This window comes from Priapulus caudatus, unplaced genomic scaffold (genome assembly GCF_000485595.1).
Source record: "Priapulus caudatus unplaced genomic scaffold, Priapulus_caudatus-5.0.1 Scaffold1583, whole genome shotgun sequence".
Classification (NCBI taxonomy): domain Eukaryota; kingdom Metazoa; phylum Priapulida; class Priapulimorpha; order Priapulimorphida; family Priapulidae; genus Priapulus; species Priapulus caudatus.
Window position 1 is genome coordinate 1 of NW_014578644.1, and position 21,929 is coordinate 21,929.

The 21,929-nt window shown below is 50.9% G+C and overlaps 2 protein-coding genes across 2 annotated transcripts in view; both read left to right on the forward strand.

Annotated features, from left to right (window-relative positions):
- Positions 1-1,177: 1,177 nt before the first annotated feature.
- On the forward strand, positions 1,178-11,260 carry LOC106817066 (mediator of RNA polymerase II transcription subunit 13-like). The gene is made up of 3 exons (XM_014821713.1): positions 1,178-1,376; positions 4,862-4,951; positions 8,451-11,260. Exon 3 carries the CDS (start codon positions 8,462-8,464, stop codon positions 11,258-11,260), a length of 2,799 nt encoding a protein of 932 aa, XP_014677199.1. The 5' UTR covers positions 1,178-1,376; positions 4,862-4,951; positions 8,451-8,461.
- Positions 11,261-11,363: 103 nt separating this feature from the next.
- Positions 11,364-21,929, forward strand: part of LOC106817067 (serine/arginine repetitive matrix protein 2-like) — a gene marked incomplete at its 3' end in the record, with an annotated part of 45,287 nt that continues 34,721 nt past the window's right edge. Inside the window, exons 1-2 of the mRNA XM_014821714.1 lie at positions 11,364-17,838; positions 21,739-21,861. Of these exons, the coding sequence (XP_014677200.1) occupies positions 11,364-17,838; positions 21,739-21,861 (6,598 nt within the window). The remainder of the gene's footprint in view (positions 17,839-21,738; positions 21,862-21,929) is intronic.

Sequence of the window (21,929 nt, forward strand, 5' to 3'; positions counted from 1 at the left end):
AGAGAGAGAGAGAGAGAGAGAGAGAGAGAGAGAGAGAGAGAGATAGAGGGAGAGAGAGGGGAGCGTTGTGATAGTTTTATAATGCGGCACGTGTGATCGATCTGCCGATAGGTTTAACAGCCTGGTTCTGCTGCTCAGCCCTCACGGTAAGCACAGGCCGAGGAAAACCAATCTTCTCCTGAAACTCAATATTACGCGCTGCTTCTCGAAGCGTTTATGATTCTCGCCTCCGGGAGAGATGAGATAGGATGAGGTTCCCAGCTTCCAGTGTGATGCTGTTCATCGGATGCGGCTGAGAGATGCTGAGACGGAATGGCTTCATTCGTTGAGGTGGCTTCTTTCAACTTCTCTCAGCTTTCCTGCTTAATTTCACTGAAACCACGAAGTCACTCAATTGAATGAAATAAGTTCATTGGATTTCGTTGCAACTATGAATTCATGTTAATCTTGTGTTGAATCCAAGAAATTAACTTACTATCGAAATTTTCGATCTCCCTGGTGAAGATCCTGATGAAGATTTCCCAAAGGGAAATCGAAAATCTCGATAGTAAGTTAATTCTTGGATTTCACACAAGATTAATATGAATTCATAGTCGCTCGTTTGTTCTGCCTTCCGTGACGCATATCTCGAGTTGAAAGGTGAACGTCGACGAAGATAGAAATGACGTCATTCATTGAGATGTCTTCTCTCAGCTTCACTCATCGTATCACTTAGCTGACGCTGACGCCTGCGATCTGTTCTCTGTCCACGAACTGTATAATAAATTAATTTCGCGTGTATTTCACGTGTGGACCTCAGGCGATAGAAGGTTGCCACGAACGTCGCCCACCGAGAGAGAGAGGAAGGAAGAGAGGGGGAGAGTGAGAGAGGGGGAGGGGAGAGAAAAACAAAGAGAGTGTGAGAGAGAGGGGGAGGAATAAAATAAATAAATATATTCTATTCCTTATATTTATAAAGAATGGAATATATTTATATATAGAAGTAAAAACACAGGGACTCCCATGTAGATATGAAAATATATGTAGAAAAATTGAATAGGGTGTTAAATTTGAATAAGCAAGCTTTCGAGACTATCTCTCTTATTACATTATATTATATATACTCCCACACTGTCAGTCATTACCTTCATTGTCTATTCATCTATTAATCTATTGTCTACTATTCTTCGTTGCAGGTGACCAACTGACCAACGTGTGGCAGCCCTCATCAAACTCTAGCTCCCCTCTACCGCCAGGAGGCGTACCGAATCAACAGCACCCACTAGGTGGCGCTGCAGCTTATAACCAGACGCATTCGTCCGGTGGCGCCCCTCAGCCGACGCATCCTTCACCCGGCGTGACGTTCGACCCGAGTCAGAGAAACATCAATAAGAAAGGTAGAGATATAGAGATATAGAGATATAGAGATATAGAGATATAGAGAGAGAATGATGGCTTTAATCTGTGTTTGCTGTGTGGTTGTCTCTCTCACTGTGTGTGTGCGTGGGCGTGCGTGCGTGCGTGCGTGCGTGCGCGTGCGTGCTCGCGTGGGGCAGTGTGCAGTACCTGTAGTTTCTTCCCTTTGCGTGTGATGTCACCGTGTAGTATGTGCACACATACGCACCCACGCGCGCACGCACGCACGTGCATACAATTATCCATATAAAAAAGGTATATATGTATATATATATATATATATATAGCGAGAGTAGTAAGACAAGAGAGAGAGAATAAGGAACGAAAAAATCACTTTATAAATTTTCAACGAATGGAAATGAAAACTCATGAATTTCTTTCTCTCGTCTCTATGGCTCTCTTCGCTATTGGCTCTTTCTGTATCGTTCATTACTTCGCTTCTTGCAATCTTTGCATTCTAATGCTCTGCTACATTTTTTCTGCCTACCGGCCTTTCTATCTGCTCTCCTTACTCTCTCTCTCCTCTTTTCTACATATCATATTATTTATTAATATATTATTGTATATATATATAAGTTATACGCGGTGCGTGCGTGCGTGCGTGGCGTGGCGGGGGCATGTTGATTATGAGAGCCATAAGGCTGAATCCTGGCCACAAAGAATTCACGATTTCTCTACATTTTGTGGCGTAGTGACAAAGGACGAGCGTTATTGGGAACCAACGTTTAAAGTGAATAAACCACACGCATGGTAGGACTACGAGCTGGAGGGCAATAATTTATGTTATATTATATATATATATATATATATATATATATCATATAATATATATATATCAGGAGCTTATCCAATGGATTAGATAGCACGAACCCACGTGCAACTTAACGGTGACGTCACGCGCACGTCACAGCGTGACCGTAGGTTTCGTTCTCAATCTAAGTTGTGGCGAAATGTTTTAATCAATTTTAATTATTAATTAGTTAATAAATTTAAACGACAATGTTTTCAACTTATACTGCGCAGAATTTTCTAACTACGGTGTAACGACACTCGCTTCGCTGGTGTTTTGCTTGGCAAGGCAACTTCCATCTATCTTCTGGCATCTTGGCTTGCGGCTTGTGTTTTCCATATTTTGCCCGCATGTGACGTGTGAATTGAACTTCTATTGCGGTCTTGTCAGATCGTCTATGTTTGGCTAGTACATGTAGCGCTGCTGCTTGTTTCTTATATGTGATGTCGTGTGCGCGCGTGTGGTGTACTGAGTGTGTGGTGCGCGGTGTGTGTGCGCGTAGTGTTTGGTGTACTGAGTGTGTGTGTGTGTGTGTGTGCGTGGTGGTGTGTGTTTGTGTGTGTGTGTGTGTGTGTGTGTGTGTGTGGTGTGTGTGTTGTGTGTGTGTTGTTGTGTGTGTGTGTGGTGTTGTGTGTGTGTGTGTGCGCAGCGTGTTGGGTTTAATTGAGTGTGTGCTGGCCTGTATGGTGTGGGTGTACTGAGTTGTGTGTGCGCGTATGTGTGAGTGTGTGTGCGCGTCGTCGTGCGCGGTGTGGTGTGTACTGAGTGTGTGGTGCGCGTGTGTGGGTGTTACTGAGTGTCGGCGCGCCGCTGCGCTGCGGCGCGTGCGCGGGCGTGCCGTGGCTTGGTGGCGTGCGTGGTGGCGTGGCGTGGTGTGCCTGCTGTGTGTGTGCTGTGTGTGTGTGTGTGTGGTGTGTGTGTGTTGTGTGTGTGTTGTGTGTCGCTGTGTGCCTGTGGGTGTACTGAAGTGTGTGTTGCGTGCGCGTGTTGTGTGTGTGTACGGAGTGTGCGCGTATGTATGTGTGTGTGTGTGTGTGGCGTGCGTTGCGTGCGTGTGTGTGTGTGTGGTTTATATGTGTGTGTGTGTGTGATGTGTGCCTGTGTGTGTGGTGCGTGCGTCGCGTGCGTGCGGAGCGTTGCGTGCCCGTGCGTGTGCGTGCGTGCGTGCGTCGTGCGTGCGCGTGCCGTGCTGTGCGTGCCGTGCGTGCGATGCGTGCGTGCGTGTGTCTGAGTGGTGCGCTTTGGTGTGTGTGTGTGTGTGTGTGTGTGAATGTGTGTGTGTGGTGTGTGTGTGGTGCTGTATGTTGTGTGTGTGTGTGTGTGTGTGTGTGTGTGTTGTGTGTGTTGTGTGGATTGTGTGTGCGTGTGTGTGTGTGTGATGCGTGTGTGTGTCGGGGGTGTGTGTGTGTGTATGTGTGTGTGTGTGTGTGTGTGTGTGTGTGTGTGTGTGTGTGTGTGTGTGTGTGCGTGCGTGTTGCGTGTCGGCGGCGTGCGGTGCGTGGCGTGCCGTAGCGTGCGTGCGCTGCGTGCGGCGTGGCGTGTGTGTGTGATTGTGGTGTGTGCGTGTGTTGTGTGTGCGTGTGTGTGTGTGCGTGCGTGTGTGCTGCGTGTGTGTGTGTGTGTCGTGTGTGTGCGCGTGTGTGTGTGTGTGTGTGTGTGTGTGTGTGTGTGTGTGTGTGTGTGTGTGTGTGTGTGTGTGTGTGTGTGTGTGTGTGTGTGGTGTGTGTGTGTTGTGTGTGTGTGTGTTGTGTGTTGTGTGGTGTGTGTGTGTGTGTGTGTGTGTGTGTGTGTGTGTGTGTGTGTGTGCTGTGTGTGTGTGTGTGTGTTTACTGAGTTGTGCGCGTATGTGTGTGTACTGCATGTCGCCTCGACCGTTTCTAATGCTTGAAATTGCAACGAGATGGCGCTGATGGTTCGTATAGCAAGAGTCCGTGAGTTGTTATGCCCTTGATCGTGAATTGTATTGATCACGACCTGTACGCTCACACAAGCTTTTATTGATTGTAGTTTGTCCGTTTTTTCCTCCTCCCCTTAAGGCCCCCTCGCTACAACTTTGTAACAGTCCAGCTAGAGATAATTGGGTAAAGATTCAGTGGAAATGCGAATTTTTGTGAAAATAAAATCGGATAAATATTCGGGTGTTATCTCTCGGGTGTGATAAAATAGAAATGAACAACAACGGGAATCAGGCGGGGTGGAAGAACAAAAATTGAAAATGACGGTATTACAGAGTGCAGCCACAGTAAAATGGTAAAATGGTAAATGGTAAATGGTAAGTGTTTACAGTGGTTACGTCACCGTAAATCGTAAAAGTAAAAAAAAATCATATATTAATATACACTTTTTCACAAAATGTAAGTGATTCTGTTCGCTTTTGATGGTTAAATTGCTGCATTATACTTGCTATTTTACTATATTGTTCGATGTGAACAAACGCTCGTGACTCATACATAGCCCATAGCAATCATTTAATGTCATGATCAATATATCAAATCGCCCAGGTTTTTTGGATTTTTAACTAGTTGAAAAACAATCTTATCAGGTAAGAATTTGACGATACACTTAGTGCCGTTAGTACTTACTTCATGTAAAAAATTGCTCTTTTTTTTACAAATATACACCACAGAAAATTCGTTATGTAGTCAATTTACGCTCGGGTTTGTGTGCTGTCTGCAGTTCTACCCAAGATAATCTGTGGCTCGTTCCTGCCAAAACCCTTCCCAGGAAGCACGGCAACAACAACGCCCCCTGCTGGCGACGCCCAAGGTTTGTCGCATGCGTGCACGCCTGCATCGTCTCATCGATTAGAGATATCGATTAACATATCGATTAGGGATATCGATTAACATATCAATTATGGATATCGATTAACATATCGATTAGGGATATCGATTAACATTTCGAGTAGGGATATCGATTAACGTTGATTAATGTCGACCTGCTGTGAGAAATAGGAGATAGGAGATAGCAGTGTTTCCCCTGTACTGGCCAAAAAGGTCTGTGAGATGGTAAATGTTTTTTGTGATGTGTTTGTGCATTTCGAGGTCTTAGTTAAGCGAGCAGCGCAGGTGCTGGCCAAGCTAGGGGGTCCCGGGAAATTTTTGAAAAAATTGTGCTATTTGGTGCGTTCTAAGCTATTCTGAACACATTGTATGACACTCTTGTATCTCTTTTTCAAGTTGTCAAAAGTTTCGTCAGCGAGGCGGTGTTTTGGACAAATTTCTGTATGGCGGCTGAGAATTTGAGCAAGGCAGCCCGCCTCGCTTCTGTCAATGCAGGGGAAACACTGAGATAGGCAGATAACTTCCACTAATGCCACTCACTACTGCAGCCCTCCGACAATCGCATCTGAATTCTAAGCGACGTTTATACACACGCACGCACTATACTCATCACTCATCCGGAATGTCTTCATTCAACAACAATCGACTCGCTACAAGAAACCACTAATTATCTAATTGCTATGTAATTATCCACTAATCGTCGCCTCGGACCTGTATCCCGGCATTGTGCACGTGTGGCCTGCAGCCTCGCTCATTAATGATGGCAATTACGATTAATCGCGTTAATTAATTATATGAATTATATTCACGATGAGATGAAAGCTCACTAGATGTGAATGAATGCACGTACGAGATGGCTTGGAGCTTCGACGCGCGCGTGGGTTTACAACCCCCCCCCCCGCCCCCGTCACAGAGGCATCGTCATGCTTACGTCAGGTTTTGATTTGTTAACACTGGTGATCGAGTGAACGCACGTTTGAAGTGCTTTGACGAAGCGAGGAATGTTATGACGCGTGATAATATAATTATCAAAAAGATATTTTACGTAATACATAAATAATGTGTTTTTAATGTGAATTTTTTCGTTATTTTATACGATATTTTTTTGTATGTACTTTATACATTTTATTATGTTATGTTTTATGTATTCTGTAATGTGTCTAGTGTAGTGAAATGCATCTTAACCATTTAGCTAAGCGCCTGTTCACTTGCAGAAGGATACATTATCCATACTTTGCTTGCTTGCAGCACTTTCTCTGATCGTCTGTCGCGACTTGGTCCTTTCTTTCATTACTACTTGCTTGCAGCGATCTCTCATGGCATTGTTACCTCTTACCTAATGCTCATAGTGTCGGTGTGTCAGCAACTACTGTGTATCCCCGTCATACAGTCATGTACATTACTGTGTATCCTCGTCATACAGTCATGTACATTACTGTGTATCCTCGTCACACAGTCATGTTCATTAGTTGTAATTCGCCTATCATTCCCATTCATGTGTCGTAATGTTCGTTAGATGGCGCTCTGACTACTGCCACCACATCTCCGGTCTAGTAAACGATATTGTTCAAATTCATTGTTGAATTCAGCCGAAATTAGGTGTAGTTAGGATGAGGGGTAAGCGTTAGTGGTGGAGTTAAGGTTGTGGCTAGTGTTAGGGTTAGCTTTAGGGTTAGGGTTAGGATTGGGGTTAAAATTATGGTTGGGGATAGTATGAGGGTTAGGGTTAGGATTGGTGGTTTAGAATTAGGGTTGGGGATAGAATGAGGGTTATGGTTATAGTTGGGATTATAATTATGGTTAGTGTTAGGGTTAGGGTTAGAGTGAGTGTTATGGTTAGGGTTAGGATTACGGTTAGAGTTTGGATCATGGTTAGGCCAAGGATTAGGGCTAATGTTAGGGTATGGGTTACGGTTATACTTATTGGTAGGTAGGTTTAAAGTTGAGGTTAGGCTAATGTTTAGGGCTAATGTTAGGGTATGGATTAGGGTCATACTTATTGGTTGGTAGGTTTAGAGTTAGGCTTAGGCCGAGGATTAGGTCTAATGTTAGGGTATGGGTTAATGTTATACTTATTGCTAGGTTTAGAGTTAGGGTTAGACTAAGAATTAGGGCGAATGTTAGGGTATGTATTGTTTTGGGGTTATACTTATTGGGAGGTAGGTTAGAGTTAGGGTTATGCTAAGGGGTGTTGATCTGTCATGTTGATCACTCTCTCTAATCAATAAACATTAAGTACGCAGCTGGTTTTCATACATTACGAGCTCGTTAGCATACGAAAATAATAACGGTAATTATGCAAAAGAATCATTAGGTTAATGATGTACCACCTTGTCAGAGCATACATGCAAGGCGGCAATAAACTGATAGAGCTGTCAGATAATTAAGTAATTAAGTAACACAGTAATTAAGTAACTGATTTCGGCTAAGTCTAACATTCTTGTTCCTGATGACATCACTTGTCTTGTGATGTGTCAGTATCGTTGCTAGCGAGTTGTTGCCATGGTAACTCCTCGGAGCAGCAGTTGTCCTCGTGTCATGTGCAGTCGCCGTGGCGACTCACTAAGTGAATCTTAGTTCGTATGCACGTTTCATTGTTGTGGTGATTCTGTGTCTACGCCGCATGTCTGTCTCATCCCTCTCTACATATAGAGCGTCCAATTATTGAGCCACCCCAGCACACCCCTTGCCCAAAACCCAAAACCACAAATCTCATCATCACCATCATCTACTCCCACTGCGCGCGCGTATCGAGTTTTGACCCCTCCGTTGTATTTTCTTTTCTTTTTTTCTTCACCAGTGCTGGAGGGCAGGTACCTGTGGAGTAAGAAGAATAGGGGCATGTTCTCTCGCGATGACTATGCATGCGTTAACTACTCCCTCCCGCAGCATGGACGCAGGTACTCCCCGGACGGACACGCCTCCACCGAGTACATCGAGCTACCGAAGGGTACTGTTCTCTTCGCTACATCTGGCACTAGGTAGTGGTGGTGGTGGTGATGGTGGTGGTGGTGGTGGGTAGCCAGTAGGTGGTGGGTCTCATCTACCTCTCCCAGCCAGACCACGAACGTACGATTGCACACAGGGATGAGCACAGCACTGCTGGCTCTAAGGTAGCGCATCCTGGTTCGGACAGTCGCGAACCGAGAGAAAGTTGCCGTTAATTTCGTTGTTTTATTTCAGCGTTGTTTCTGTCTATATCTGGCATCCTTGGTGAGGATTGCAGCTGTGATGCATGCCTGGTGATGATAATTTCAGCAGTGGCTCCATCTATTGATCGAGCTAACGCCTCAGTGGAAGCTCGACTGAAGCTTCGATACGTGCATGGCGGGGATGTATTCGATGCAGGACGCGGTGTCGACGTGACAGATAGCGTGATAATCACCTGCCTCATATATACGCGCATCATGAAGCCATCTTAGTATCATCTACAGAGTGAATCTCTGCAGTCTCTCCCTAATCTCATCGTTTCTCATCACAAGGCTGGAGGTCTATGGGTACCCGGCTGCGCGAGGAGCTGACGCAAGGGCAGCCGCCCCGACCAGCAGAGGGCAGCACGAGCTGCGCAACGCCACCTGGTGTCGAGCTGCGGGAACCCGCGGCTCGTGACGCGGAGGCGGCAGGATTGCGAGAATTGAATCGGGTTGATCTCGCGAATGCGACGCAGCCGGACATGTTGTCTGGCGGTCAAGACCTGGTGCACACGGCCACTCAAGAGCTTAATCTGCGGAACCAACCGGCATTTGGTCGCAGTGACACTCAGAACGCGTCCATCCACATCAACTGCGAACCGACTGCAAGGAAATCATCACAGGAGCAGCAACAACAGCAGCAGCAAAAACAGCAGCAGCCACAACAGCAACAGCCACAACAGCAGCAGCAGCAGCAGCAGCAGCAGCAGCAACAGCAGCAGCATCAGCAGCAGGAGCATCTGAAGCGCAGGTTGCGGCCACGAGGGGGTGCCAGCAGCAGCAACAATGACACGTTCATCAGCGAGGTGTCGTACTTCTCCGACTCTTCGCGAGCATCCTCGCCCGACCGCACCTTCACCTCGACCCTCGACATCAGCGAGGGAGAGGCGAGTGAAGCCGACGACGACGACGTGGTCGTCGGCAGCAGCGCCACCGTCGCTGACATGCGCAAGGACTTGCAGGCCATGGAGAGGAACCTCCTTCGCGATCTCGGAGAGTTCGACCAAGGCAGCTACCTACCGTTCGCCCCGGCCGAACCCCATCCTGCCCCCGCCGAACCCCATCCTGCCCCCGCCGAACCCCATCCTGGATCCTCTAATCCTTACACTGTCACGGCTGATCCTTACACTTTTGCCGCGAAAACTTACACCGTCGCCGCGGAAACCGACGGGCAAACGGACGAGCAGAAAATGGTCGGCACGATCCCGGTGCGCCGCTCGTCTGTCACGCGCATGCGCAAGTTCTTCGACTCGCCAGGAGAGGGCGCCGGTGCAGCGGACGCGGCGACGGAGAAGCGCGCGGCTCACCTGTACGGCCTCGACGACGCGTTCCCGCAGCGCATCGCGGGCGGACGCGCCACCGCCGTCGAGACCGTGAATGCCGTGCTCGAGTCTCGTCTCACCGGCCGCCTCCCCCTGCACGTCCAGCCGTCAGAGGACGGCGGCAAAGCGCAAACACCGATCGGGGATGACGAGCCACCACCGTCAAAACAGACGAGTGGTCCTCCCGGGGTGCATGACCGTGCAGGGATGTTTAGGGTAAATCAGGAGGGGAGCGATTATCCAGTCGAGCATCCCGGTCTGCCCGCGTTCGTGAGTGAAGTGTCTGCTGTGACTGACAGCGCTGTCCTCCTCTCGCAGGCAAGCCCTCCGTCCCAGCGTGTCTCCGCAGCGGCGTCGAGTAATGCCGCGACACCAGAGGTTGCCACGTTAGCTCGCGGTGAGCAGCGGTGGGTGACAGCGATTGCTAGTCCGCAGCAGGATCCTTCTGTTGTCTGGACTGTGAGGGATAACTCTGGGCGTGGCCAACAGGTGGCGCAGCATGCTGCTGCGGACGTTAAACCACCGTGGCAACAGGAAGCGATACGGTCGCACCCTGACTGCACTGAGACTGTAGCTGCCAGTCACCTGCCCAGCCACCAGCACCCTCCACATCACCCCCATAGCCACCTCCAGATACAGCAGCAGTTGCTTAACCAGCAACCTGGCCTACAGACCCACAACCAACAAACTACAGAGCAGAACCACAGCCACACAGCCTCCCGACATCCAGCTCATGCTGACCAACCCGTCCAGCTAATCCACAGCCAACAGCCTCTTCCTGTTCAACAAACACATAGTTACGAACCAGCGCAAGAACCCTACGCAACCTATCCCATCCAAGACCACAACCACCAACCCACTGAACACACCTACAGTGATCAACCTAATCAACTGACACACTCTAACCAACCCGGCCAACAGTCCTACATGTCACATTCTATTCAACCGCCCCACCAACCGAACTATAGTGATAATTCTGGCCAGCGCACTGGCCCTCATCCAGTTGATTACAGTTCTGGCGTGACACCACAACACGTGAGTGAACCATCTGACATGCAGCAGAACCAGCCGGCACCAGCGCTAGTGTCTCCCCTGCCAGGCACACCGGCTCAGCTTCGCATGGGCACATCGCTGGTGTCACCGCGCCAGCAAGAAGAGCCAGACTATGACGAGCTTCCCTATGCACCAGTCAACACTGACCATCAAGGTCTTCCGAAAGTGCCACGCATGGGCACCGGTCAACAGATAAGTGCTAATTCAGCGACGGTCAGTAGCCCGCGATATGTGGATAGTCAGTCTGAGCAAAGCTTTGTCATTGGTCAAGATGCCAGAGTGGTTGCTGGAAGCCCCGAGGCGTCTCAATCAAACCCACGTTACCATAGCAACCACGTCTTTCAAGGTAATCCTGAATTTCGAAGCCAGCAAACTGCATACCAGGGTAACCCAGGGCAACAAATGAATCCTGCATACCAGGGTAATCCGGGGCAGCAATTTAGCTCTGAAAACCAGGGTAACCCTGGACTCCAAGGACAAAATATGAACCCTACAGATCAGGGTAACCCTGGACCCCAAGGACAAAATATGAACCCTACAGATCAGGGTAACCCTGGACCCCAAGGACAACAAATTAACCCTGCATACCAGGGTAACCCAGGACAACAAATGAATCTTGCATACCAAAGTAACCCAGGACAACACAATAATCCTGAATACCAGAGTACCGGGATCAACAAAAAATCCCTGGGCATACCAAAGGTAATCGGCCAGGAAACAAATTAACCCTGCATACCAAAGCAACCCAGGACAACAAATGAATCCTGCATACCAAGGCAACCCAGGACAACAAAATAACCCTGCATACCAAAGTAACCCAGGACAACAAATGAATCCTGAATATCAAGGCAACCCAGGACAACAAATGAATCCTGCATACCAAAGCAACCCAGGACAACAAATGAATCCTGCATACCAAGGCAACCCAGGACAACAAAATAATCCTGAATACCGGGGTAACCCAGGACAACAAATGAATCTTGCATACCAGGGCAACCCGGGACAACAAATTAATCCTGTATATCAGAGTAACCCAGGACAACAAAATAATCCTGAATACCGGGGTAATCCAGGACAACAAATTAACCCTGCATACCAAAGTAACCCAGGACAACAAAATAACCCTGCATACCAGGGCAACCCGGGACAACAAAATCTGCAATTTCAACATCGTCTTGGTGAACAGCCTATCCCTGTATTTCAGGGTAATGCCAGCCCCCAAATTTATCCTGGGAATACTGTTAGTCACGACAACGTGCCATTCCCGAGTAGTCAAGCTACCCAAACCAATAACATGAGTCAAAGTACTCCTGGATATGATGCAAGAGCTGGATTCCCCAGAGAGTCCAGTTATAGCAGCCAACGTGCATCACAAGGATTCCAAGATTCTACTCCCATTGAGGGGAACCCGACCTTTCAAGAGCAAACATACGTTCAGGGGTATCCGCAGTCTCAAGGAGTGCCTAACTACCAACACATTCAACCTCAGGAAGCGATTCCTGCTCTTCAACGTGGCTTAGTTCAACAAGGCAACTCTGCTCCTCAGATTAGTGCTCCCACTGATACACAGTATCAAGGCAATCTGGAACAACAGCGTTCTGATATGGGACAGCAGCAGTATCCTCGTGATTTTGGCAACCAGGGATATCAAGGCAACTTGCAAACTAGTGCGCCATACCAGAGTCGTCCAGCAACCGACCAGATACATCCCAACGTTCAATCGTACTCTGACTATCAACCCTTTCCTGCACAGCATGAAAATGTGGGTCATCCCACACAGGGTTATCCTGCTAGACAAGGATATCAAGGTGAAATTTCCTCCCAGGGTATAGCAGGTCATGGTCAAAGCACTGGACACCATGTTCATCCACCTAGACCTCAGATCGACCCTGCAGGTGGTCAGGTGCAGCAGAACTATAGTAGTTATCCGACACAGAAAAATCAATACTATTCACCAGAACGTCCTGAACACCCGGCTGGCAATGCTTACACCCCTAACGTAGCCGAGCAGGGGAATCAACCCATGCGCGGAAACCCCAACTATCAACCACAAGATGTGGGCACGCACACTCACCGCAAGGACGTCACGCAACCACTCATTGTCAACGTATCAACCGCTTACAACCCTGCTGGCCCACCACCGGGCATGCCGGAGCAGTACCAGGAACTACTGCAGAAGCCGACGTCTCTGAAGCGCGTCACCTTTCGAGACAACCTCGAAACGATCATCGAAGCAAGTCCGGTGCACTCCGGTCCGGAGTCGGGCGAGGAGGGACCGAGGGAGCTGCGTGTGTACAGACAGACTCAGCAGGACCTCGCCAACAGCCACATATACGATGACCTTCCCCTGCTTGCCACTGCAGACGCTTCCGCGCAGCGCGGACAGCAAGATGGCGGCAGGCGGCCGGACAGCGCAGCAGCGCCCGTGTACAGGATCGCGGAGCCGCAGCAGCAGCACCCGCTCTACCAGCCGCTGCCGCTCGCACCAGGAACCCTCGTCAGTCCGGCCGACCTGTCCGACCAGAAGCCGGAGCCGATCTACGCGACGCTCGACAAGTCGACGAAGAGCGGGAAGGGCACGGCGTACGTGACAATGCTAGACGGTGCCGCTGCGAGGCCGCCCGTTGAGGTCAAAGACGTTGCCGTAGCAGCAAGCCACGAAGAGGCGGCATTGACAGAACCACATGTGCCTAGAAGTCCCGTGGTGCCACCGCGGGCTCCGATTGAGAGCAGTAGACCTGTGGTTGCTAGTTTAGGTGCGCCGTCCAGGCCGCCAAAGGAGACTAGGGACGTTCTCGGTTCAGTAGACAGCAGTCCGATTTTGCCTCGGTCAGATTCAGTAGACGCACGACAAACTAGTCATGTGAGTACGAACTCTGTTATTACGCCGGCAAGCACTGGTGATAACAACTCCCAGGTCATGGAGAGTGGTGTAGGCCAGCAGGTGGCAGGCCCGTATTCTATGCCAATTCAAGTCTCGCACAGTATATCAAGTGACAACATAAGTCAAATACCAGCAAGACACGGAATATACAGCAGCAAGCAACGACAAGACAGCATCCCAGTCACCGTCTCTTCACAAAAAACTACAATGTACATCTCACCTGCTCCTGCCCCTCAATCACAGATTTCAGGCAGCTCTGTAATGCCATCAAGATTCCCAGTGGACGCGCCTAGGAGTTCAGAAAGCATCGTTGCTCCCCCGGCGCAAGCCACCACTCCAGACACGCAACCATTACAAAACAAGCAACTCTTCTCCGAAACAGAACGATCTTCACCTCGAAGCTCGACAATTACCACTGCCCCAACCACGCGGAGTGCTGCACCTCAAAGTACCGATGGTGAGGTAGCGCAACCTGACGGACACAGAGAGGGCGGCGGCACAGCGCGCGAGCAGCAGGTTGTCACGGTCATCCGGCGACTGACACCGAGTCAGACGGAGCTGGAGAGAGCGATGGCTCTCGTCGCTGAGCTCAGTGAGTACGACTCCGAGCAGGAGCAGGAGCAGCAGGAGGGAGGCGACGGCCAGAGGAAGGTGAGGAAGACCCGGGCGGCACGCGACGTGAAGCAACAGCAGCAGCAGCAGCAGCAGACGCCCCCGATACCACCAATAGGTGCTAGCAGTCATCAGACGACGAATCCTTCATTCAGTCTCCCACCTAGACCTGACCGTCAGGCCAGTCCACGTCAGATTAGCCCTAAAGACATCAGTCCAAGACAGCTTACCCCTAAAGAGATCAGTCCAAGACAGGTTAGCCGTAAAGAGGTCAGTCCAAGACAAGTAAGTTCGAGAGATGATGATGAGAATCAAGGCAGAACTGCCGAAGTGGCAGAAGGCCAACTACCTGTAGGGTCACACCAGCAAAGCATAGAGCCACCAATCATTAAGAGCATCAAAACAGTAGCTGCTGATAATTCTCAAGCAGCGGAAAAAAGGCAGCAGCAGCAACAGCAACAGCAACAGCAGCAACAGCAACAGCAGCCACAGCAACAGCAACAGCAGTCATTACATCACAAAGCAGTCGAGGTCGTGGTCACTTCTACATCGCCTACTTCCGTTACCAATGCAGCAATGAATCCGCCTCAGTTTGCCGAGGGAGTGACATACGACTATGGGCATAGTAAGCTTGACGGCATAGCACAGCAGACGCCTCGCACAGCCATCACGACTGAAGGTTCGCCGCTGCTCCAGCGACTACACGAGGAGAAAGTCCGACGCAGCACAAAGGACGAGCTCCCCGAAGTCGCGTCGGCGCCGATTGCACAACAAGAGAGCATCTCGAAGGAAGAGATGTGGGAGGTGCGCGGCGATCAGAAGGAAGGCGAATTGACACCGGGGAAGGAACCCGCAGTGAGCAGCTCCAGCAAGGAGGAAGCGGTCGAGAGGAAGGGTCCATGGAGGAAGCTTCTTGAGGAGCAGCTGGCGAAGCGAGAGGAAGCCAAGGCGCAGAAGAAGCCATGGCAGGAGCAAGCCGACGAGATGCTGCAGGAGGAAGCCGAGGAGCCTTGGCAGCAGCAGGTCAGCCTCATGTTGCGCACGCAGCCCGACGAGACGTGGCAGAAGACACATGACGTGCCGAACGAAAGCCAAAAGCCGGAGTCTGATGTGGGGAAAGCCTCCGTCGCGAAGTTGGATCCTCGGATGAGGATCGGGAGGGAGGAATCCGAGAGACGGCGGAACGTGGAGTGGGAGCAGGATGTTACGGGGAACGAAGCTAGAAGGAAGCCGGAATTGTCCCCGATGGAGAGAGAGGATGTCGTTGCTCCGGAGAAGCGTTCGCAGCGTAGCAGCGATAACAGAAAAGCGAATGCAGCTCCGCTAACTCTCGATGACAGCCAGCAGGTAGTCCTGCAGCAGCAAAGTCAGATGCAGGACCTTCATCGTGCATGGCTGGAAAGAGCTGAGAAGCATACAGAGCATGCGGCGACAGTAAAACCGCAGCCTGGCCAGGCTCTGCAGAACGAGTTGGATGCGGCACTGGCGGCGCAGCACCGCAAGCTGCAGCTGAAGCTTGAAGAGGCTGAGCAGCGGCAGCAGCAGCAGCAGCAGGTGGAGGACGAACTGCAGAGGCAGCAGGAGGAGCAGGTGAGTCGAGAGCGCGAAGAGTGGGAGCGACTGCAGCACGAGAAACTAGAATCGCAGCAACGTGAGTCGGAGCAGCGACTACAGCAGCAGAAGGAAGAGCAACAGTTGATATTCGAATGGCAACAGCAGCAGCAGCGAGAACGTGAAAAGCTAGAGTTGGCCGAGCAGCAAAAGCAATACGCGGAGCGAGAGGAAGAGAAGTTGGAAGAGGCACGGCAACAGGAGCAAGAGCATCAACTAAAGCATCGTCATCATCAACAACAGCAGCTCCATCAGCAAGAGAAGCAGGAGGATGAGGCAGTGGATGAGAGAAAACTGCAGTTGTACCTGCAAAAGGAAGACCTCGACGCGGAGGAACGGCAGCGAACGCTAGTGCGTGAGAAGCGAGAGAAGCAGAGGAAGATAGAGATGGAGCTGCTGCAGCGGAGGCAGCGAGAGTTGGAGGAGCAGCAGCGACAGGACGAGATGGACGCTCAGCGAACTCTTGAGCGACAGCGGTCGAAAGACGGGCGTCGCCGTGACGATGCGCCGCCAACGCCGCAGAAAACAATCGGGAGCCTCATGGACAGGATCGCTCAGATCATCGCCGAAGAGCCGGGGTCTCCAGAGACGACGCCACAGGGGCTCTTGATGATGCTGCCTGGCGCCGCCGCCGGGCGACCACAGCCCGAGAAACAGTCGGCCGGGGAGCGTGACGATAGGCGGCCGGCGCAGCAGGGAGAAGGTGAACTAAAGCTGCTGCCTCCTGTTAGACATCACGGTGGACAGTGGCTGTCCTATAGCAAGATGGACGATGCGCTGTCAGATGCGGAGGAGGTGGTGCCAGCCCGTCCCGCTCTCCCCCCCAACTATGAGAGCCTTGCGCCCGCCTACATCCCACCGTCTAGCCCAGCGCTGTCAGGCATTTCAACAGACAGGCCCTCACGGTCAAGCTCGTCCATGTCAGCAGACAGGCCCTTAGATATTTCACGGTCAAGCTCTTCCTTGTCCTTGTCCAGCGCTCCATCGGGGTACCCCGCGGGTGGTCACTCTGGTGTGTCCGGCCACCCGCGCCCAGCGGGCGTACGCTCGCCAAGCCCCGCACTGTCCGGCGGCGGACGAGTCGACCTAGTCCCGCTCAAGTCTCCTGCCGGAAGCTTCGCTGGTTTCTTCGAGGAAGCGACCAAGCTGCACTCTCCGCGCGGTCATCCCGGCGGTCATCCCGGCGGTCATCCCGCCACGCCGCGGCCTCTCTCCCCGCCGCGGCTCGACCCGGAGGAGTACATCGGGGAAGAGGTTGATGAGGAACAGCTGTATAGGGAGCTGGAGCGGGAAGCATCCCTGCCGCCGCCGCGCCGCCCGCGAAGCTACAGTGTCTCCTCCTACTCCTCACTCTCCAGCGAACAGTCGCTAGACGAGGAACTCGAGGCGTTACAGGGAGCAGCAGCTAGAGGCAGCACACCGCAGTCTGACTCGGAGCTGTGGGCGCGGCGGCCGGGCGGGTATGGCACGCTGCCGTCGCGGCTGCATGCGGTCAGTCTGTCCGAAAATATGGACAAGGTCGGCGCGAGGGAGCGGGCGATGCCGCAATCGACCTCCAGCGACTGGAGCGCACGTCTCAGCAACCTGGAGACACTGACGAGGGGGAGGGATCCGAGGGAGAGGGAGAGGGAGAGGGAGAAAGATCCGAGGGTTCCCTACAAGGCTCGCTCGATGTCCGTCGACATGACAAACGCCTCCGGATCGGCGGTGCCGGCGGATTGGTCGCGAGATTCCGTCGCGGCGTGGATTAAGTCTAGGTCGCTGTCGGTCGGTCGCGCGCCGCCGAGTCCGCGCTCGGTCGATGCCAGCTCCGATCTCTTCTCTCTCGACATCTCGCGTTCCATGTCGCCCTCGTCTGACATCTCGAGGTCAAGGTCGCCGGGGTCGGACGACTGGTCAAGGTCAAGGTCGCCGGGGTCGGACTGGTCGCGGTCAAGGTCGGTCGACTGGCAGCCGCTGTCACGAGCAAAGTCGTCGTCGACGCAGTCACTGGACTGGTCAACGCTGAAGCCGCTGCTAGCGGAGCAGATGAAGAGGTTGCGCGATCCGTTGCCAGACGCGGTCGCCGCGGCGACGACGCCGCGAGACGATGCCGGGCCGCCGCGACCGCCGCTGCCGCCCGGCTACGATGATCGCCAGACAAGTGAACAGCAGCGAAACATAAGCGAATCGCAACAGCAGCCACATGCTAAGCCAGGTTTGTTGTCGCCGCGTGTGCATGCGTTCCCGACAGTGTGTGCGTGCATGTGCCTGCCTGCAGACTCACCCAGCGAGTGTCCTATAGTGGCTAGAATGTCGACCGCTAACCACACGCTCATGAGGCGAGGAGACAGCGTCAAGGAAGCATGCAGAGAAAGTGCGCGCAGTAACAAGGCTCCGACACGCAGTTCTCTTGTGTAGGTTTAATATCGCATCTCTGTAACAAGAGCAGTAGCAGGAATTTCCGATGAGCTTACTGCGATGCTTGTTAACGTTATAGTTGTAGTTGTCAGACGACAGGTGCCGCCACGGGGCTATTCCACACGTTATTCTCTATTCAACGGGTTATTCGCACGTTGAACGTGTTATTCTCTGTCAGCAAATTATTACAGTGACACGCTCACTCATCGGTTAGGTCACGAGGTCACGATGTCATCTAGAGTGCAGTTGTGGCCGCCACGAGCTCCTTATTGAATGCAGGAGCGGTTGTTGACGATGCAACCCGCAGTCCTTCCACATTCCCAAAGCCATGAGTAATGGTTGGCGCATGTGGTAAAACTCGCCGAGGCAGTGGCACCTTGTTTGTTCACTCGACGTCAGACGTGAGAAGTGACGATCTGCCAGAGCTGCAGTGCGCGCGTGCGACAGCTGACTAAATCCACGTACAGACTGACAATTTGATCCTACCTCAAACTGGTGCGAGTCAGGCGCACGTCAAATCGTAGCGTACAGACTGCTACAAATTTGATCCTACATCAAATGAGTCACGGGTTGACTGTTTAGCTCGCTACGTCACACACACAGACAGCTAGCCTACTGTACTTTTACGTGACCTAAGTATGGCTCTGCACATGCGTATTGCGAAACAGCACCGGATCTGGCACGCGTGTTTCTTACAGACACACACAAGCGGGTCATCTTATCCCTGGATAAGTTATCCCGGGCCTGGCCCTCCTTCATTTGCGAGCCAAATTGGTGCGTATTTGGAGCGGGATAGTGTGTGCACACTGCAAAAATTTGACGCGCGCCTGACCCGCACCAGTTTGATACCATATCAAATTTGCAGTCTGTACGGCGTATAAAACCCATCGAGTACAGATGCAAAATTTGGCAGCCAAATCCTTAGAGGAGGTGGCGTTTCGTTTTCACGTGAAAGCGAAATAAATTCATTTGCGGCCGTGGACCAGGAATGTCATTCTAGTTCATGACAAAAATTAACGAAGACACCATTGCTAGATGACAAACTCAGGCTGGTGACCTCGTGACGTCATGACCTCGTGGCACTTCCAACTTCTGCGTGAATAGTATCTTTATTATCTTGAGGGCGGGCTACACTAGGAACATTAACCTATGTACGTAACCCTTAAACAAATGTCAATTAACATTTCCCACGTTAACCGATTGACACAAAATCATCGAACGCATTTCGGTCGTCATTGCCATTGGCTGGTTGGCTAGGCGGTTAGCTGGCTGCCTGGTAAGTTGGCTGGCTGGTTAGGTGGTGGTTGGTTGGTAACTGTATTAACTGTGCATTAGTGTTAGGGTATTAACTGCATTGATTGTGTATTAGTGTTAGGGTATTAACTGTATTAATTGTGCATTCGTGTTAGGGTATTAACTGTGTTGATTGTGCATTAGTGTTAGGGTATTAACTGTATTGATTGTGCATTAGTGTTAGGGTATTAACTTTATTGATTGTGCGTTCGTGTTAGGGTATTAACACTGCATTAGTGTTAGGGTATTAACTGTATTGATTGTGCATTAGTGTTAGGGTATTAACTGTGTATTAGTGTTAGGGTATTAACTGTGTATTAGTGTTAGGGTATTAACACTGCATTAGTGTTAGGGTATTAATTGCATTGATTGCATGATTAATTAACGGCGTGATTAGCGTGTGACGTGCTCGTGCGTGCGTGTGTGCGTGCGTGTGTGTATGTGCGTGCGTGCACGTGTGTGTGTGTGTGTGTGTGTGTGTGTGTGTGTGCGTGTGTGCGTGCGTGTGTGTATGTGCGTGCGTGTCTGCGTTCGTGTGCATGTCTTCTGTTCCCGCGTTGCATCCCAGCATCCCAGCTAACTAAAGAGTGCTGGAGAATCCTCTGTCTGTCTGTCTGTTTGTTTGTTTGTGCGATAGCAGTGGATGTTGAACAACCCCTGTGCTATGGTCAATGATCGACTCTGTCGCTCGCTTTCTAACGAACCAAACCACTCAGACTGACACAATGCAACAACAACCGTTAGCTTGGCTTAGCATGAATGGCTGCTGCAAAGTGTGGCTACGGTGTCGGTGGCGGCACGTAGCCGCCGCCGGCCGTACTAATAATCTACGGCAAAACTGTGGGATTGTGCGCACCGTCTCGCTTCGAAAGTTCTCTGCTGATCTTGTTCGTCATCGCATGCGTCGCTGCCGCCCGGTGGCGCCACCGTACGGTTAGCGTGTACATAACCAAGCACGCTGGTTTTGCGCTAGTTTTACCCTGGGTACGCCCGCGCTCGTGTAAGCACTGGATGTCACGCAAATACCCGACGCAACTCTAGGTACGCCTCGGCAACGGAGGGAGACGCATGTTTTGAATTGTTGTTTTTTTGTTGCGAAAAGCGCGACAATTAGTCGCCTGGTTATCTGATAGGTAGAGGTCAGCACTGGTTCGAACGACTCGTGAACCATGGCACGATAATAGTGGATTTTTGACCCTTCATGTATTAATCACTTCATTGATCGGAGATCGATCGATTTATCGATACGCAAGATTGATATGGTTGTACCGCACTGAATATTTGGTAAAATGAGATTCGCTCGCTGTTTGCGCGGAGGTCTGACCTTTGTTCAAGGTCATGCAGAGGTGAGGGAGTCCGTACGCAGCAGCGGTGAGCTGACGCTGTATATATCTAGCATGTGATGGTTACGTGTGTGTGGTCGCTAACCCTTATCATAGCAGACGAGTTCGGCCAGCGCAGGAGCAACTACTAACACCCCCCACCAGTCGTCGCTGTCATCGCTGTGTATGACGCCGACACACGGACTACCATTAACAATAATTAACTAATTAACAATAACTGCTGATTAACTAATTACTGCCTGATGATGTAAATTATTAACACAGCCTGGCAGCGGTTGAAACAAGTGTTTTGCCGCAATGTACCGTGTCACAATCAGAGCAATAATGTCTTAGTTAGACTGTTCCGGTCTAATGTACTATAGTCACTATTCTAATGTCTTCTAGTCACGTACATCTATCTACGCAACTGTGGCTAGGAATGAGGTTGAGAAAGCTAGCTATCCCGTGAAATCCCGATAACCGCGTGAAATCACGTATGGGTGACGTATAGCTCTAGAACTATAGCCCTTCGCTCTGTCACAGGCCTGTCGCAGAGCGAAGGTCTATAGTTCTAGAGCTAGCGTGACGCGTGGAGGGGGAAGGAAAGAGACAGGTAATGTGACTAGAGGTTAAATTCTGGTACATTGCCGCTCAATGATTTGTTGAAACCGCTGTCAGGCGTCGACGCTGGCAGGCAGGCATGAGACTTGACAGGAGAGAGTTGTGTTCGATGCCCGTATAGCTGCACGTATATAGCAGGTGTCACAGATACGGTGGCAAGCCCCCCCCTCTCTACATCATTGATGAGCATGATCGATACCTAAATCATCGATGACGCATGATGAAATGTTTGTGTGACACGCCGTAACGTGACCACGTTGTCGTTTGGCATTGTTGTTGTTTACACTTTCTGCTTCACAATGCTGCTTCTGTTATACATGACGTCATAACAAGAGTAGATAATAACAAATTGTTATTATCGACTTTTGGTCATAAGGATAGAGCGCCAACTTAGCCCGCGTGTGTTCGCCAGTGCGTCATCTGTACATTCATTGTTTATTTTCTTTTGCATCGTACAGTAGATGGCGCCAGTGTGAGAGATAGCAACCAGCAGTCAAGCCCCACACCTTTAGGAGGGAGAGCCTCCCCGAACGCACCCATCCCCGGGTTCAGATCCGTGAAGTTCGCACCAGAGCATAATAAAGGTACTTATTGTAATTATAATATCAGGAGTGAATAATAATAGATTTCTCTTATCTTCTCTAAGATTTCT

What these genes read in the sequence shown, in the direction of transcription:
- LOC106817066 (XM_014821713.1), top strand. Translation starts at nt 8,462, where the DNA reads ATGGGTACCCGGCTGCGCGAGGAGCTGACGCAAGGGCAGCCGCCCCGA.